Source organism: Microtus oregoni, unplaced genomic scaffold (genome assembly GCF_018167655.1).
Source record: "Microtus oregoni isolate MIOR12 unplaced genomic scaffold, Mior012 000005F_ref0000423, whole genome shotgun sequence".
In the NCBI taxonomy this organism is placed as follows: domain Eukaryota; kingdom Metazoa; phylum Chordata; class Mammalia; order Rodentia; family Cricetidae; genus Microtus; species Microtus oregoni.
The window spans coordinates 15,337,522-15,355,475 of record NW_024543064.1 but is presented as its reverse complement, the minus strand read 5'-3'; the positions used below and the strand labels follow the sequence as shown (position 1 = coordinate 15,355,475).

The 17,954-nt window shown below is 52.6% G+C and overlaps 1 protein-coding gene across 2 annotated transcripts in view; it reads left to right on the top strand.

The window, feature by feature from the left end:
- Positions 1–17,954, top strand: part of Ece1 (endothelin converting enzyme 1) — a 98,312-nt gene that overhangs the window by 36,667 nt on the left and 43,691 nt on the right. Inside the window, exons 1-3 of one of the 2 annotated variants that reach the window (XM_041651753.1) lie at positions 9,007–9,087; positions 9,230–9,316; positions 15,662–15,803. In XM_041651753.1, coding sequence (XP_041507687.1) covers positions 9,040–9,087; positions 9,230–9,316; positions 15,662–15,803 — 277 coding nt within the window. In that variant the 5' untranslated portion in view covers positions 9,007–9,039. Of the gene's footprint in view, positions 1–9,006; positions 9,088–9,229; positions 9,317–15,661; positions 15,804–17,954 lie in introns of those variants that run through there. The other variant, XM_041651754.1, reaches the window with a different exon arrangement.

The window sequence follows — 17,954 nt, the reverse complement described above, 5'->3', positions numbered from 1 at the left end:
TCGTTTGTTTCAGACAGGGTGTCGTATAGCTAATCCAGGCCGACTTCTAGTTCCGTGTAGCTGAGGATGGCACTGAGGTTTTCATTCTACTGTGCCATCATTTCTGGTTCGACTTAGGTTACCTTTGTATTTTGGGTGCTGGGCTGAATCTTGTTTTAAATTGCTTTAAGTATATGAGTGTTTTTTCTGTGTGTACCTGTGTACCACATGTATGCCAAGTGCCTGTAGATGACAGAGGGCTTCACATGTATGCCAAGTGCCTGTAGATCCCCTTGAGCTGGAGGTGCAGATGGTTATGAGCCACCATGTGTGTGTTGGGGTTCAAATCTGGGTCCTCTAAGAGAATAGCCATTGTTCCCAATCACTGAACCATCTCTCCAGCCCCGGATTTTTTTGTTGCTGTTGTTTTCTTTCTTTAAAAAAAATTTTTTTTAAATATTTATTTATTTATTATGGATACAGTATTCTTTTTGCATATATACCTACAGGCTAGAAGAGGGCACCAGACCCCATTACAGATGGTTGTGAGCCACCATGTGGTTGCTGGGAATCGAACTCAGGTCCTTTGGAAGAGCATGCAATGCTCCTAACCGCTGAGCCATCTCTCCAGCCCCCTTTAAAAAAAATTTTTAAAGATAGAATCTCATATGTTCTCTAGCCTCCAGCTCACTATGGAGCTGAGAACAGCCTTGAACTTCTGATCCTCCTGCCTCCTCCTTCCAGATGCTGGAATCACAAATGTGCACTGCCACGTCCCACAGATGTGGTTCAGGGTGTTGGACCAAGGCTTCATGTGTGTTGGGCCCTGTATCAACTGGGCTACACCCTCGGCCGCTCCAGCGTCTGTGTGTTAAGGGCAAGTCGATGTCAGATCTGTTACGTAACCCTCCTGTCCCCCACCCCTTCCCCTACTGACTTCCTGCTGCCCAAGGAAATAAGAAACCTATGTGAACCCTGGCTGTCATGTGACATGGACCTTTCTGGGTTAATTTTCTCAACCTTCAGAAGGATTTATCATGGCCACCTTGGACCTCAACGAGGGCTGGATAGGATTGTCCACATAAGTTGGTTGACTTGGGGTTCACGAATCTGGGGCGCGCCTAAGCTTCCTGTCCCATCTGTTTCTTCCTCTCCCCAGCCACCGCCTGCCCACCAGGGGTAACGCAAATACTAATTACCGCCACTTCACAAGCTGCTTCCTGGGTGAACCTAATTACCAAGCAGGTCAGGCACGTTATAAATATCATTAAACCAGACAGATTCGCTTTGTCCTGTGTTTTTACACGATTAGGTCAGCGAATTGTTCCGGCACCCCTGGCCTCTTCAGCCTGGGACTTACCCAGCTGGGTTATTCCTCACAAGGGTGCTGGAGCATCAAGGTACAGGCATCTGCTGGTGGCTCCGGATTCAGGGCCAGCTCACTGGTCTGCTTTGTACGCAGTGCGCTGAGAAGACCCAGGGAGCGATGCCCGAGGCAGACAGTACCAGACAGGTGCGAGGTGGGAAGGTAGGAGATGGTGGCTGCTCTTGTCACGGTAGAACTATCTGCCGAGGGCTGGAACCCCCAGGGAGGGGACCCAGACTCTGGCTTTCCAGGTATGTGACTGTCGGGCATGTGTGAACACCCTCTGCCAACCTCCAATTTTCATGTGTGGGTCCTCCTCCCTCCTGAAAAACGGGCACTTTCTCAGTCTACTACATGCAAGAGGACAGTGACTGGATGTCACTTCCCTGCCTGGTTGGCACCGAGCTAAGGAGCCTATGTGCCTTGCTTCGCCCAGAACCTATAAAGACCCCACATGCTGGGTACTCTTGCCATCCCCATGAGATGGGGGGGGAGGTATCAAAGCACAGAAGGAACTGAGATGTCAAAGCCGTGCTGTGCTTAGAGTGTGATACTTAGCGAAGACCTGTTTGAGAGGAGAGCAGAAGGGTCCTGGTGAAGTCCTGGAAAGCTGCCTGGAGGAAGATATCTGAGCCGAGAAGTTTACTGGTCAAGAAATCCGAGGGCATACAAAGGCTTGGGAGCAGGAAACCCGTACTTAGGGGACCCGATCCTGTGTTCCACTGTGGTTCCAATGTGCATGGGGGGGGGGATACTAAGCAAGAGAGATACTAAGTTCGATCCGTGGACGGAGAGAAGATGGAGGTGCCAGCCAGCAGTTTTCATTGTGTAGCCCCAGGAAGTCAGTCTGTTAGCGGGAGACAGGCTGGATCTTGTCAGGTAATTTGCATCTTTGTACCCAGAGTTCAGTAGGAGATGAGCCACCGGGAGAGCCAGGGTCTCGGAATCTAATAAGTTAAGGCTTCCTGGAGGAGCTGAGCCTCTGAGGCTGTTCATGGAGGCCAAAGGTGACGGGTGGGGATACCAGGCAAGGGGAAAGCGAGTACATTGGGTCACCCATACACTAGGGAAGAAGGGGAGATGGCCTGCCAGGCATGGACCACTTCTACCATAGGCACCAAAACAACAACACTCCTCGGGGTGTAGATACACAAATCACAATGGGCCAAGTGGGCATCTGTAGATAGAGTCTCCGTTATACTGCAGACCGATCATAGTGACCCACTCCTAGGAGGACTGCCATGTGTCTCAAAGGAAGCTGCCAGCAACCTGATCTCCCCTCTTTATTGTAACCTACGGTGATTCCTTGAACCTCGGCTTTAGCCCTTCTCTGCCTTCCACCTCTCGCCCAATATCCCCCTTCCCTGCTAGGCCAGTGCCACCAGAATGGTTGGTGGCCCAAAGCCAAGTCCCTTTCCCTCATCTACCAAGTTCTAGCCCTCTATTCCCACAGCTCAGATGGAGTGGCCTGTGGTCTCCAAAGAGCCCTGCCCAAGTGCCAGGCCCTGTTGTGGGGAGCAACAAGAAAAGGGGAAATGAGAGAAGATGAAGAAAATCTGAGATCAAGTTTTAGTTGTGTTAACTGGCAGGCCTCAGTTTCCAAACCTGTGAAATAAGAGTCTCAGGATTGGTTCCACAAGATGATCATAGACATGAATAAGATAAGGGCATAAAAGAGCCTGTCGAGAGTCAGCAGCGTGGGGTGGGGTGGCCAGTTATTACATTATTATTATTATTATTATTATTATTATTATTATTATTATTAGTTATTACTACTACTACTACTACTACGACTACTACTACTACTACTACTTAGTGCTTGCTCAGACTTGGGCATGCAAGCAGGTTGCTAGCCTTAGCCAGTTACATTTATTTTTATTTATTGTTTTATTTAAGACAGTCTTATATAGTCAGAACGGCCTTCTATCCTCATTCTGATACTGACATCTCTTTTCTTCCTCCCTTCTGTCCTCCCTCCTCCTTCCCCTCCTTCCTTCCTTGCTTGGTGTATGTAGAGCAGGGTCTCTATCTTCCAGGGTGGCCTTGGATTTACTATGTAGTCAAGAATAGCCTCAAACTCCTGATCTTCCTGTCCTACCTCCTGAGTCCTGGGATTACAGGTGTGTGCCACCATACCCACTTTGTGACTGGACCCAGGGCTTCATGCTAAGCAAGCGCTCCATCTGCTGAGCTACGTCCCCAGCCCTGTGTTTCATTGCAGGGATCAATTGACAGTGTGAGAACCTTGTTTTAAAAGTAACGGCAGTAGCTACGGGGGTGTGTGGGGGAGGAGAGATCAGTCAGTAAAATGCTTGCCATCCAGTCAGGAGGACCTCCATTCAGTCCCCAGAGCCCACGTAAAAAGCCAAATGTTGGGACTGGAGAGATGGCTCAGCAGTTGAGAGCACTGGCTGCTGCTTTTGCAAAGGACCCAGGTTCAATTCCCAGCACCCATGTGGCATCGCACAACTATCTGTAACTCCAGGAGATCTTTAAGTTCCAGGAGATCAGACACCCTCACACAGACATACACACAGGTAAAACACCAAAGAACATAAAATAGAATATATATATATACATATACATATACATACATACATACATACATATATATATATATATATATTAAAGCCAAGTGTGTAGAGGTGGGGCTTGTTATCCCAGAGCTGGGGAGGTAGAAACAGAAGACTCCTTGGGGTTCTCTGGCCAGCCGGTCCATCCTGCTCAGGGAGTTACAGCCAAGTGAGAGACCCTGTCTCAATGAAAAAGGCAGCCGTGCCTGTGGGACCCCACTTGAGGTTGTCCTCTGGCCTGCGGGCACACACACACACTATCTGTTAATGGTAGGAATACCACAGGCACTTGCTGTGGACTTGGCACTTCCCTGCCCCTGGGAAGTGGCAGAATGGGTTAGCAGACTGAAGTTTCAGTGAGAGCTTTCGCTAGCTCCATCTTCATGCCTGTTGAGTGTGTACCGGGTGACACGTAGCTTCTCCCAGATCCCAGCCTGTTGCTGGCGGACAGCTGATGGGTGCTTGGCCGCGAGAGTGGCCCCCTAAGCAGTGGAGATGTAGCATGTGAAAACAGCTCAGGGTGTGGCTTCTCGGCCCAGGCGCAAAATGCCACCCTTTGCCAACGCCTGACCCACTCCAAGATTCCCAGAAGATCTCTGCCTTGGGCAAACCAACTGTGAGGGTCATCTGAGTGAGGAAAGCCTTGTCCTCAGAAACATGGAAGCATCTTTGGGTCTCGCTTGTGCTCATCCCAGACCCACGATGGCCGCTGCAGGGCAGGTTTCCAGGTCGGTTTTCATCACTTTCCCCCAGGGCATCGGGGACCCCAGACCTGCGTTCCGCAGGGCGCTGCCGTTCCCACTTCACCATTCTTGGTCTCAGCCAAGCGGTTCTGTGCGTTCCAGGCCCAGATGCAGTCCAGATTTCTGGGTGGGGGGGGTCCCCACAAAGCAGCAGTTCTGCTTTCCCAAGGGCAGGGTGTGGTGCCCAGATAACCACAAATGAGGCCATTAAAGCAAGGCTTGGTTGTTCCACCAGCCCAGGGTCTAGTCTTCCCAGGGCTTCCAGACTCAGGAGGTCCCCACCGGAAGTAGTCCTGCCTTGCACAAAGAACATAGGCCCTGGTATCCAGGGCCCCTGCTTGTGACCTGACTCTGGTACTGACTGACTTGCTATGTGGCCTGGCCTCCTTGAGACAACTTAATGAAGCCAGTGTGGGTGAGTTTACAGGAAGGTAAAAAAGCTTGTGTCCTAGCTACCTCATGGTTCAGCCAGGGCACTGAAGGATGAATCCTCCCCGACCCTCACTCAATTGTTTGTGAAGTGGAGATAAGGATGTTGCCTGAGAGGGATGAAGTACTGAGTGAGACCAAAGGGACACTTAAGACATCTTAAGTGATACCCCGTAGGTGTAGGGTCCGGCCACCACCTCACCTTCCTCCCTCTATAAATGGAAAATAAACCTGCTGGGCCAGCCCAGGTGGCTGTGGGGACCTGTCGTCGTCTGTGGAGTACTTGGCAGGTCCAGACAGAGGACAACCATTGCTGGATGTCCCCCACTCAGCCATAACACGCTCCCCACTGAGGAGAGGTGGGATAAGATGCTCCACACCTCCCAGGTAGGTGAAGTTTCACTTCAGGCCTCAGCTGACAGTTGTGGGCTGAGAAATCCACAGCTTTTTGCAATGCTTATTTCTCTTGAGAGGTATGTGAGCCTCATGTCGTCTAGTCACTAGATAGACGTCCCATTGGGATGGATGGGACATGGTTGTCCACCCACCCACCCGTAAGCACCTTTGCTTAAACATCTAGAGGCTGTAGCCCCAGACCAGGCCCCTGAGGAAACAGGCCGTGCTCTGTCTTTAGCCCACTCCTATCTTGAGATATCTGCTCTGAGGAGGCAGCACGGGGGTTGGAGGGACTGGGAGGACACCTCTGGACTAGATGCTGTCAGTGGTCAGGAGGTTTCCCAGAAGGGGAGGTCTCTGAAATGAACTGAAGTGGGAGGAGCCATTGCTTAACCTGCCTATCCACAAGCTACTTCCCTTAGCTTCGGTTTCAGTCTGCATAAAAGGGGCCAAGGAGCCGGGCGGTGGTGGCGCACGCCTTTAATCCCAGCACTCGGGAGGCAGAGGCAGGCAGATGTCTGTGAGTTCGAGACCAGCCTGGTCTACAGAGCTAGTTCCAGGACAGGCTCCAAAACCACAGAGAAACCCTGTCTCGAAAAAAAACCAAAAAAAAAAAGGGGGGGGGGGCAAGGAAACACAGCAAAGGGAAAGGACAGCAGACTGAGAGTAGGAACTGTTACCGCTCTGCCCTCCCAGGTCCCAGGGGAGTGTTGGGGGACCAGTGCTCTTTTTCTGGGGGGGGGGCTTTCCTCAGGTGATTAGCGCCTGTCACTTAATGCAGCCAAATCTCTTGGTTTTGAGGGGACCTCATGAGTCTGGATGCCTGGGAAGGTGTCTTCCTCTCCCGGAGTGAGGTAATAGGAAATCTTCCACCCAGTGAAAGAGAGGCAGACGTGTCAAGAATTTGGTTTGCTTCCATACCCCCAAGGTGGGGCTGCAGAGATGAATCAGGAGTTAAGAGCACTGACTGCTCTTGCAGAGGACCCAAGTTCAGTTCCCAGCACCCACATGGCAGCTCACACCTATCTGTGTTTCCAGTTCCAGAGACTCAGTGCCCTCTTCTGGGCACCAGTTTTCCTTACATACATATGTGCAAGCAAAACACTTACATGCATAAACTAAGAGTGTATAAATCTTTTTTTTTTTCTCCAATGGTTTTTACTGTAGCCCTTGCTGTCCTGGAACTCATATTTTAAACCAGACTGGCCTTGGACTCGGATCCACCTGCCTCTACTTTCTGAGTGCTGGGATTAAAGGTGTGTGTCACTACACCCAGAAGCAAATCGTTTTTAAAATTTTATTTCATGTTTGCAGGGTTTTTTGTTTTGTTTTGTTTTAACATTTTACTTAACATGTAAGTGCACCACATGCGTGCAGTGCCTGTTGAGGCCACAAGAGGGCATCTGATCCTCGAACTGGATCAGATAGTTGTGACTGCCATGTGGGGTACTAGGAACTGAACCTGGGTTCTCTGGGAGAGCAGCAAGTGCTCTTAACCACTGAGCCATCTCTGAAGCCCTCGTATAAATGAATCTTTAGAAAGAGATGCTTCCCCTCCACACATACCTTGCTTTCCCCAGGACCGGTGTCCCTTGGCTGTCTTTCTGTGTTCTGTGTGCTCTCAGGTAGTACATTAGACACTGAGGCTTTCGTGAGAATTCGAAGGCACCGTGACTTGCTCCACCATTCAGCTGAAGAACTATTGTTGAGCACCTGTTCCACGCCTGGGGATGGCAAGTCTCCCACAGGAGCCCTGCTGCTGTAGGCAAAGCTCACGGGTCTGGGGGGGAGGGGGAAAAGCAGCAGGTAGTCAGCACATAAAAATAGAGACAAAATGTTAACCGAGAGCTGGTGGGTGTATGTGGAGGTGCACACCTCTGATCCCAGTACTGGGGAGGTAGAGGCAAGAGGATCGTGAGTTCCAGGCTTGTCTAGGCCTCGTAATAAACCCCTACCTCCCAAAACAAAGCAAATGTAACAGACCGCAATCACATCTATAAGGAAAGGAAGAGGCTTCTGTAAGAGAATGTGAGCAGCTACCTAGGGTGTTTTGGACATTTGAGCAGGTGGCATTTAGTCTGAGACTGGAGCTGCCTGTGGGAGGAGCAAAAGCCAGAAAAGAATGTTCCAGATGGAGGGAGCAGCAGCTACAAAGGACTTGGCTGAGAAGGAGCAGCCTGGGTATTCGCAGATCTGAACAAAAGCCAGGGGAGAGATCTGGGGCCTTGGTGGGTGGTAACTGAAGAGGAGGGCCAGGGAGGGGCAGCCCTGAGCCTGGCAAAAGGTTGGGGAACACAGAGGACTTTGAAGCAAGTGTAGTGTAATGAGTATGTCGTTTACAATGGCCGGCTGACTCTGGCAGTTGAGTGGGCTGTCACAGGGAGGGTCCTAGAGATAAACTCTAGTGGCTGGCTTTGGCGGCAATCACCTTTACCTGGTTGAGCCATCTTGCTGGCCCATAAAGCCTGGGAAACCCCAGGACCCACCTTCCTCACTAACCCCTCCCCTACCTTATACAGCCACCTCACCCCCCATACACACTGGTTCACCTGTATACATGCCCAACATGTGGTGCTTTGGAGGGATGGCTCGGTGGTTAAGAACATTGGCTGCTCTTCTGGATGACCTAGGTTCAGTTCCCTGCACCCACACTGGGGCTCACAACCATCCATAACTCCAGTCCTGGGATCCAGTCCACCATTCTGACCTTCACGGTCACAGATGCGGTACACATACAAACAGACAGACAAAACACTCATACACATTTTTTTTCAAGACAGGGTTTCTCTATGTAGCCTTGGCTGTCCTGGAATTCACTTTGTACACCGGGCTGGCCTCAAACTCACAGAGATCTGCCTGCTTCTGTCTCCCAAGTGCTGGGATTAAAGGCATTTGCCATCACTGCCTGACTTTCATACACCTTTAAAAAAAATAATTTATTTTTGTTTATGTGAATTGGTGTTTTGCCTGCATGGGGGGGGGGAGAGAGAGAGAAAGAGAGAGAGAGAGAGAGAGAGAGAGAGAGAGAGATGGGTCTTTGGAAGGCAGAAACCTCCAGAGTCACTCAGCAGTCAGGGGACTTTCTTAGATTTGTGTGAACTTCACTCAGAACTATGGCTTTAAAACTTCGGAATTAGAGGGGAAAGGAACTGAGATGTGCGAGGGATTCCTGCCTCCATCTCCGCCCCTCACTCCCACCCCCACCCTGCAAGCCTTTTTCTAGCTAGACGGAAGACCCCTTGTCTCACCTAAGGGCCAATGGCCAAGCAATGTGTCTTGACCCGTCTAGCCTTTGCTGACCTTGCCTCTTGGTCTCTGCCATTGGGGGGGGGGGGTGTCCCATTATGAATGAAGCCTCTATGGGGCTCTGTCCTGCCAGCTATGATCAGGGGCTGGGCATGTGAAGAAAGAGGTCCCCATTCTGAACGCGGAAGACCAGGGAGAGACCTGTGTCCAAAAGGCCACGCCCACTTCCCAGCGGTCCCCGCCCCCGGCAGCCAGCGTGTGGAGATACCAGGGGATCCGATCCGTTCTGGGCAACTTGGGGCACAGCATGCGGAGCGTATGGCCGCCGCTGGCCGCCGCTCTGTCCTCTCTGGGGGTGAGGCGGGTGTGGTGCGCAGGGAGGGCCAGCCATCCGTGGGCTGATCTCGGGTGGCCGGGGTGGGGCGGGGCGCCGGGGCCCGCTTCCCCATTTGGCTATGGAGACGCTGAGGGAGTCCGTACTGCACTTGGCATTGCAGATGTCATCCTACAAGCGGGCCACGCTGGACGAAGAGGACCTGGTGGACTCACTCTCTGAGGGCGAGGTGTACCCCAATGGCTTACAGGTAGGAACTCTGACCTTTCCTAGTTCAGCTGTGCCCCGCCCCCACTTAGCCGGGAGGGGAAGAAGGTGGGCCGTGCACCCCGCAGCTCTGAGTCCCCCAAGAAGCGCACTCAGAGGCTGGCTTCCATCCCACCTACAGTTCCATCCTTCCCGAGATCCTCCAGGTCACAGAACAGCTGGGGTGGTGGCGATGGTGGTGGGGAACCCGCCCCGGTAACACGGGCCCAGCTCTCCGCACCGACAGTCTAAGGCTGTCTTAGCTTCTGCATGGCGTGTCCTGCCTCCCTAGAGCACTATCTGTGAAGGGTGACCTCTTTATTTCTCTCTCTCCTCCCTGACTACCTGTATTAACTGGAGAAAGGAATGACCCAACCCCCATTCATTCCCCCACCTCTGCCCTTTGCCAGCTTACTCCGGAAGCCTGGTTCCTTCCTTCTAGGGTCTGCCCCTGTGGGAATTTCACAGAGACTCCACATCGCCTCCTGGCTTGACAGTGTCTTGCATGAGGGTTGTTGCCTGGCTCCCTCCTCTCCTCTGCCCTGGGGCAGACCTTTCTGGCCAAGCCCTCTCTGTGGGTAGGGTTTAGGCATGGGTAGGTAAACTGAGTTTTGAATAGGAACACCCAGGGCAGTTCTGGGATCCGGTTCTTGAGAAATCATCCCCGAGAGGGCCAGGACCAAGAAGATTTCTGCTGTGCAGGCCAAGGGAGGGACAGAAAAGAGTCTCGGGTACCTTGTGAAGGACACCTAATCAAAACTTATCTCACAGAAGGAGTGGAGGCTCAGCCTGCCAGGCCTGCCTCGCTCTCCTCTGGTTAGTGATGTAAGCCCCATTGGTCTCCTCTGGAGACTCCATGCTCCTTCTCCCCAGTGCCTCCACTCACTGGGATGGCCCCCTCCCTGCAGCATCCCACACAACCTTCAGGACTTCCTCTAAGCTGTAGGGTTACTTCCCCTACCTGCACTGGAAGAAACCTGGAAAGACTGACAGCTCACCTCAGGACAGTCACGCCCTGCCTGTCTGGGACCTCTTTCCTGTGGACTCCTCATGAGGGGCCAAGCAACCTTCTCCCATCCGCCGTCTCTTTCAGTCTGACTTTTCCTAGAAGGTGTTAAGTGTATCAGCGTGAAAGCAACTCCGAATTCACAGGGAAATAATACGCTGTCTGCAGTGGTTCACCCAGGTGTATGTAGATGGATAGCTTTCCACATCAGCAGTGTGCTCATCTGAGCACTGTTCCCCTGGAGCACAGAGAACTCTCTGTCTCTGTCTCTGTCTCTGTCTCTCTCCCTCTCTGAAGCCAGGGGCCTGACTGTGAATTCTGACTCCACTGGAGACTCTGAGCAAGCCATATAGAGTCTCTGGAAGATGTGGGCTGGAAGCCCACATCTGTAAGACAGGACAAGAGAAAATAGAGTGACCTGTGTCTCTGCTAGGATCACTGTTATGTGACCCACGAGGTAAGGGCTGGTAGCCACACGGTAGCCATATCGTAGACACTGAAGCTGAGTGAGGCACAGCACAGGTATGAAGGCATCCTTGTGTAGGTTGGACCTCAGTCTTGGTGTCTCCACAGCAAGCTGCCTGTGTGGGTGAATCTCCTGATTCTCCCTCAAAAAGGTTGCTGAGAATTTGGAGCCGTTTCTCTAGGTGCCCTGCAAGTCTTGCTTCGAGCCTCCATGACATCCCCAGAGTAAACCCAAGTCAGTCAGTGCTGGGGACCAAACCTGGGGCTTCCTGTTTCTTCAGCTCCATGCCCCAGCACTCTAAGGACAAGTTTAAAGCCATGCAGCCCTGTCTGTCTGTCATCGGCTTTAGAAACCTAAAAGAACCTTACTCATACAGCTTTCTTTACAAGATGGGTTATTGTTGGCAATCCACCTCTTAGAGCCAAGATTCAAATGAGGCAATATTGGTTTTTAAGAAAAAATGTCATGCCCGGTGCTTTGAAAATGAGTCTAGCTGTTGCAGAAACTTAACGTGCCTGATACCTCTGGGATACCCTGTGATAGTAGCATTTTCCTTCAAATCTCTGCTTTGTAAATGCCAGCTACCTCCTCCCCCCATTTCTCTCTCTCTCTCTCTCTCTCTCTCTCTGTCTCTCTCTCTCTCTCTCTCGCACTTACACGAGGGTACACACACACGCACACACACACCCCGATTGCAGTTGCTTAAAGGAAAATAGTTGAGGGGCCTGGCCACAGCTGCCTACCAAAACATCCAGTTACTTCTGGGAAAAAATAAGAAAAGGAAAACTGAGATATGAAAATCCCAGAACCATAACATACCTCTGCATAGGGATGTCTTAGGAGAGTGATATGAAGGACAGACCCACTTAAGACTCTCAGACAACTTTCCTCTTGTCAGGAGGGACCTGCAGCTCTGTCCACCAGTTACAGCGTAAGACTCTTGGCCGGCAGGTTCTAGAATCTGACATGGTCACACCTGGGGACTTCACCCCAGCTTCCTAGTACTAGAGCTGGGAGACAGGCCCAGAGGCTGCCTTAGCTCACTCCCAGGGTCCTGGCTCACCTTGTTTCCCTCATGCTGGAGAGCTGCCTATTCCTTCTGGGAACACACACATTTCCTGAGTCTGCGATTCCTCTTAAAGGTTGATTTTTCTGAAGTCCACTCCCACAGGAGGGGTATTTAGGTGTCACCAGTCTCTCCAAGGTCAGGCCTTTAGAGGAGCCTTTTGGCAGGTGGTGCTCGGGCAAAGTTGGTAAGGCATCAGAGTTCTGCTCAGAACTGACCTCAGTGGCCTCAGCCGGAAGTCTACCTCATGGAAACTTTACTGGAAGTAACTTCCCCAGATGATCTCTCCACAGAGGCAGGGCCCCCCGTGAGGCTGAGCTGTCATGGTCCGCTTGCTCTGAAAGACTTGAGTCTGTGACAGAGAGCATGGTCCCCCTGCCAGCCATCACGATGCTGGGCCTCTGGGCTGTGAGGAGTAGGCTCCCTGCCAGCACTTTGGCAGGCAACCCCTGTTTGCTGCTCTCTGAAGCCAGGTTGCTGGGGGCCCTTAGACTCTGAAAGCAGACTTAGCCCAGTTCCCACCCCTGCACTGCTGGCTCTTCTCCTGGGCCCCGGGGCAGACACCCTTCCTCACCTGTAGAACTCGTTCTTGCTACAAGCCTAGGTGAGCCAGGCACTCAACTTCTGTAACCAAATATTTATCCCCGCTTCTAATAGGCTTTGTTCCGCGCTCTGCAAACCCTGGGAACACCAGGGGCTACACACCCCTGTTTTCTCCCTCCCACCTCGAGCTCCTTCCCTCTCCCTGTTCCTCATCTCCCTCCCCTTCTCACTTGGGAGGGCATCCTTCTGTCTCTACCTCACAGTGTCAAATAGGATGCTAAGCCTGCCAGTGGGCTGAGAGTCCAGTGGCTTTAATCTGTCTTCGAGGTGTCAGCTCTGTGACTTGGACAACGGCCACTTCCCAGTCACCTCTCCCAAAATGGATTGGGCTGCTTGCCACTAATCCAGGTGGCCATAGCGTGGTCTCCTGTGATTGACATGCCCTCGTTACTGAAAGAAAGCATGAAAACACTTAACATAGTTCCTTGTTCTCTTTCTCATCTCATGGAATCCACTTCCGGACACATGTATTGGAGGCTCAGAGAAAAGGGACAGAGTTTTACCCTAAAACCACCCAGACCTGTCTACCATACCACCATTTACCCAGCTTCCCCTGCTCCCAACCCAGAACTTCCAGGTGACTCTTTATCCCCAGGAACTGCTCTGAATTCCCTCTGCCCTCAGAGGCAAGGCTTGTCCAGAAACCTAGAAGTGCTTGGCCCAGCCTTGAAAGACAAGCAATAAGCATGACAAAAGCTAATGACCCTATTTTCAAATCCCGTTCACTGGTCTTACGTGGAACTGTGGCTTTTTAATTCAATTCTGAGTTAATTCTAATTTAATTCACAGTGGATGCCATCTGTTTAGATTAAACACTTAGCTTGACGTGGAGCAACGACGACGTCCCAGCCTTCCTGCCTTCTGGTAGGGGAGGTGGCAGGGCCTCGTGGACAAGACTGCATGATCTCTATAGAGAGATGGTTCTCGGTTTGCCCTCCCGCGTCCGTCCCCTAACCCCCCGCTAGCTGTGTCTCCTCTAGAGCTCCCACTGGTACCTGTTCCTGGGAGCTCCCCCACCAGTCAACAAGACAGAACAAATGGGTGCTAGGTGCCCAACCGTCAGCGCTCAAGTGTTCCTAAGTTGCTATCTGTTTGTTTTATCTGCCGTCTCTTCCGTCCTCTCTCATCTCCCTGATGTCTCTGCACCTAGCTGTCTCCTCATTCCCCTTACCACAGCCCTCTGGTGTCCCGATGAGGTGGTTCCCCTGCTTTTCCCCAAGCTGAACAGTCTGTCCCACCAGCTCCCCAGAGTTGGCACCAAGCAGAGGAGGCCTCTTAAACCAAGGTCCCCCTGTGTTCATGCTCTGTCAACTGAGCCATGACCGTAGGGCCGGAGAGGCTACGAGAAGGAAGAGGAAGGTTGGGACAAGTCCTGGAGCAGACCATCCAGGTGACGGGCCACTGATGTCAGTGTCCCCGGGGAAAGGCTGCACCTGGCTGGCACCTGGGGCCTCTGGGTAACAGACCCTGAGATAAGCCTGAGCAAGGTAAGATGGCCAAAAGGTGCTGTGCCCACGGGAGCACACGCCCCAGGCTGTCTCCGAGCAGGTGAGAGAGAGTACCCTGGTCAGAAGCCTGTTTGAGAAAGATGAGAGGATCTCTTCAAGCGGCCCTGCCACCACCTGGCCACCCCACTACCAGCTGGCTACCGCCATGGGGTGCACGCCTCCTGGGCGGTCACACAGAGTGTCCCAGTTCTTGGTGTCCCCTTTTCAGTTTTAGATCCCAGTTTTTCTTTCATAAGAAGTCCCCGTGTTCCTCTTTCTCTCTTAGCACCTAGGGGGTACCCCAGGATGACTAAGATGCCCTTCCCTAGGGTGCCCCACCTAGATCTTGTTTGCAGTGGGGGCAGCCCCTGCACAGCCGTGTGGGGAGTCAGAGAGACGGAATCAGGGATTGCTAGGTCCCCTGGCATGCCAGGGATGTCTTAGGGACTCGTGTTGTTCCTCTTCTGTTCCCTGCGAGCATCACTCCCTGCTCCTTGTTCACCCTAAAGGGCAGGTGTAGCGACATCTCTCGCCAGTCCTGTGGAGGAAGTTCCTGTTCTTTCTCAGAGCCATGCCTTGCACCCCCGGCCGTCTTATCTCCACCTCCAACCCAGACACCACCTCCTCCAGGAAGCCTTCCATGCCCACGCATCTGTTCGTTATCTGTCTCCCATCTTGGCTGTAAGCGGTTGATGAAAACAGAGGAATCCAGCTCTTCCCCTTTGAATCGGTGCCCAGCTGTTCGTCCAGGGTGACGTCACTGAACAGCCCCACCTTCTGGGGACTCTTCCTGGCTTTGCCCCTCCTGGCTTTTGCAGGAAGTACCTCTTGGAACAGAAGAGACCTCCCCACCCTCACTCCCCCGAGCTGACTTTGGGTGTGAAGAAGAGCGTGGGTTGAGGGTCCTGAGTGCTGTTGGCAGGCATGTCCCTCCTCGAGTACCCTGCCCCCAAGGGCCTGCCACACCCTCCACTTCCCCTCATTGTGCCTCCTTTCCTGTTTAGCCAGACGACGGGGGCCTGGCACATTTTTCTCCCTTCGAAGATCTGCCCAAACGAAGCTATTTCTTGTCTTGTCTTCCCTGGCCATTTTCTGAGGCCCATGTCTCTGGCCCGTTAGTGGGCTCTGGATCTACAGACCACCTCAGATCTCAGAGCTGCCCATTCAGCTATGTGACAGGAGACCGGGACCCTCAGTTTCCTCCTTTGTAAAAAGAGAAGCAACGAGGCAGGCAGCCCTGATCGGATTAGAAAGGCTTGAGAAGCCGAATGTGTCCCCACTTGTAGGAAGCAAGAGCTGTGATCAGTCATGTCTTGCTCGTCTCGGGCTCTGTAGATGCGGGAGCTCCAAGGAGGGCCCAGCTGGCCGCCCTCTGAATGCCTTCAAGTCCAAACATCCTGTTCTTTTTTTGAGCTTCTTACTGGAGAAATGGGAACACTGTAGATTTTTTTCATCTACCGGTATCGGGTGTCACAGAAAACACAAGCCCTCCTGGGCTGAGCTGCTAGTTCTGATGTCTGAGCGCAATTCTAAGCTACTGCCCGGGGTGGCGGTTCTGTTCCTGGATTAAGGCAGCCTCTGTGGGAACTGGCCCACCCCTGAGACAGACCGGCAGCCTGATGCCTCCCCAGGGCCTGGGCCTGCAGCAGAACCCCTTCCCCTTGGAGAAGGGGGGCTCGGGGCTCACAGTCTTGCCACCCCTCTTGTCTCCTTCCCTGCAGGTGAACTTTCGAAGCCCCCGGAGCGGCCAGAGGTGCTGGGCAGCTCGGACCTCGGTGGAGAAGCGACTGGTGGTGCTGGTGGCACTTCTGGCGGCAGGGCTGGTGGCCTGCCTGGCAGCCCTGGGTATCCAGTACCGGACAAGTAGGTGCATCTATTATTTGTGGTAGGCGTAACCATCCTTTCCGCCTGTCAATCGGTGCAAGGCTGGGGTCTTTCTGTTCAAGCTGGGATTGACCTCCAAAGCCAAGGAAACAGATGCCTAGGGGCTCGGGGTGCAGACAGGTGGGTGGAAAGAGTACTGTAAAGGTTTTGAAGTCAGAAGGGCAAATTTGGGTGTGATGGCTCCTGCCTATAATCTCAACACCCTGGTAGGCTGAGGCAGGTGGATAAGGATTTTAAGGTTAGCCTGGACCATTTAGTGAGTTCAAAGCCTTTCTAGGCTACCTTAGACCCTGCCTCAAGGCCACACAATGAAAAGGGCGTGTGCTCACACCCTGGTCCAGCAACTTAATGGCTGAACAAACCTCTTCATTTCCAAAATTACGTGGGTATTTTTTCCCCCTCTTCTCTAAATGGGGCCAAGGGATGCCAGTTTGAGGGGTGACTCTGATGACGTGTATCTGGTGTCCCCGAGGACTTTTTCAGTTAGCTTTGGCTCTGTGACTTCCTGCCATTCCTAGTCTCAGTAGAAGGTCGGTCGTGGCTTCTGTTTACCAGTGCTTCCCATGGACCCTCTCCTCACACGCGCAACCTATTTCCTCCTCCCCGGAGCCCTGTGAGGTGTGGCGGAGGCACTAAGACCAACTCAGCCAAGGCTGCAGGCCAGGGGGATTGAGTGGGAGCCTGGGTTTGCTCGCCAGTTTCCAGGTTTCAGAGGAATCCAGAGCCAGGGCCCCACCTCTCTTTGTAATCACAGTGTACTCCAGGGCAGGCAGCTTCTTTGGAAAGGCCCCAGGGCCTTTGTGTGTCTCTGTGCACACATGACTCTCTTCCACACTGAATGGGCACATGATGGCTCCTCCAGACCTATTATGGTGGGTCCCCCTGACCCCACCGTCAGGGTGGGTCCCTCTGATCCCGCCATCACGGTGGGTCCCTCTGACCCTGCTGTCAGGGTGGGCCCGGAACTGTCTGCTCACTCTTGGCCGAGAAATGACAAGCAGGCTGGACCTCAGCAAGTATGCTGCCCTGGGACTCCCCTTGGGAACCCCAACAGGTTTCTTCAGTACTCAGAGAGAGCTCCCAAAGGACAACTCCTAGATAAGAAGCATGGTGGGGCTGACAGGATGACTCAGTGGGTAGAGTGCTTGCTACCAAGACCGACAGCCTGAGTTTGGTACCCAGACCTCACACAGCTGTGGTTGTGCCAGATGAGGCTCCTGGGGAGGAGTCTAGTGTCTGCCTCGGTCCATTCCTCTCTCTGCCTCCAAGCCTGGACAAGGGATGGAATGGCCCTCTCACCTTAGGGTAGAACTGGGCTAAGGCTCGGGAAATCTGTGCAGCACCCGAGAAAGCAGCAGCCACCTCGGGGCTTGGCAGAACCTCATTGTACATCAACAGGCCCTGACTTTGGCCACATCTGAGCAAACAGCCAGGCCAGGCAAAGCAGCTCCTCAGACGATTCTGGAAGCCTAACCTCTCTGCAGTGTCTGGGCCCCTGAGGACATTCTGACCCATTTTCCTGCTTCAGAAGCCTCCTTTCCAGAGACTTGGAGCCGCTTTCCAAACGGCAACAAAACCAACGCAAGGTTCTTCTGGGAATTTTTTTAAAATACTTTTAATTTTTTATTTATTTTATTTATCTGTCTGAGCATTTTGCCTATGTGTTTGCGCACCTCATGCAGAGGTCAGAAGCAGATACTGGAAATTAGAATCCAGAGTTACAGACAGTTGGGAGCTGCCTTGTGGGTGCTGGGAACTGAACCCGGGTCCTTTGGAAGAGGAGCAGGTGTTCTTTAACCACCAATCCATCTCTTTATTGGGAAGTTTTGTTGTTGGTGTTTTGATTGTGGAGTGTGTGTGTGTGCACGCGCATGTGTGTGTGTTTGAAGAGGCCAGGCAACCCTTGGATGTCATCCTTAGGGACACCATTCATCATGATAGTGACCCTCACTAGCCTGGAGCTCACCTGTTATGCTTGACCAGCTTGCCAACAAACCCGTGGATGCTCATGTCTCCAGCACCTGGCATTGGGATTGCAAGTGTGTGCCATCACTCCTGGCATTTGTACATGGGTTCTGGGGTTACTGACTAACCTGTTTCCCTAACCCTGTTCCGCAGAGCACTTTAAAG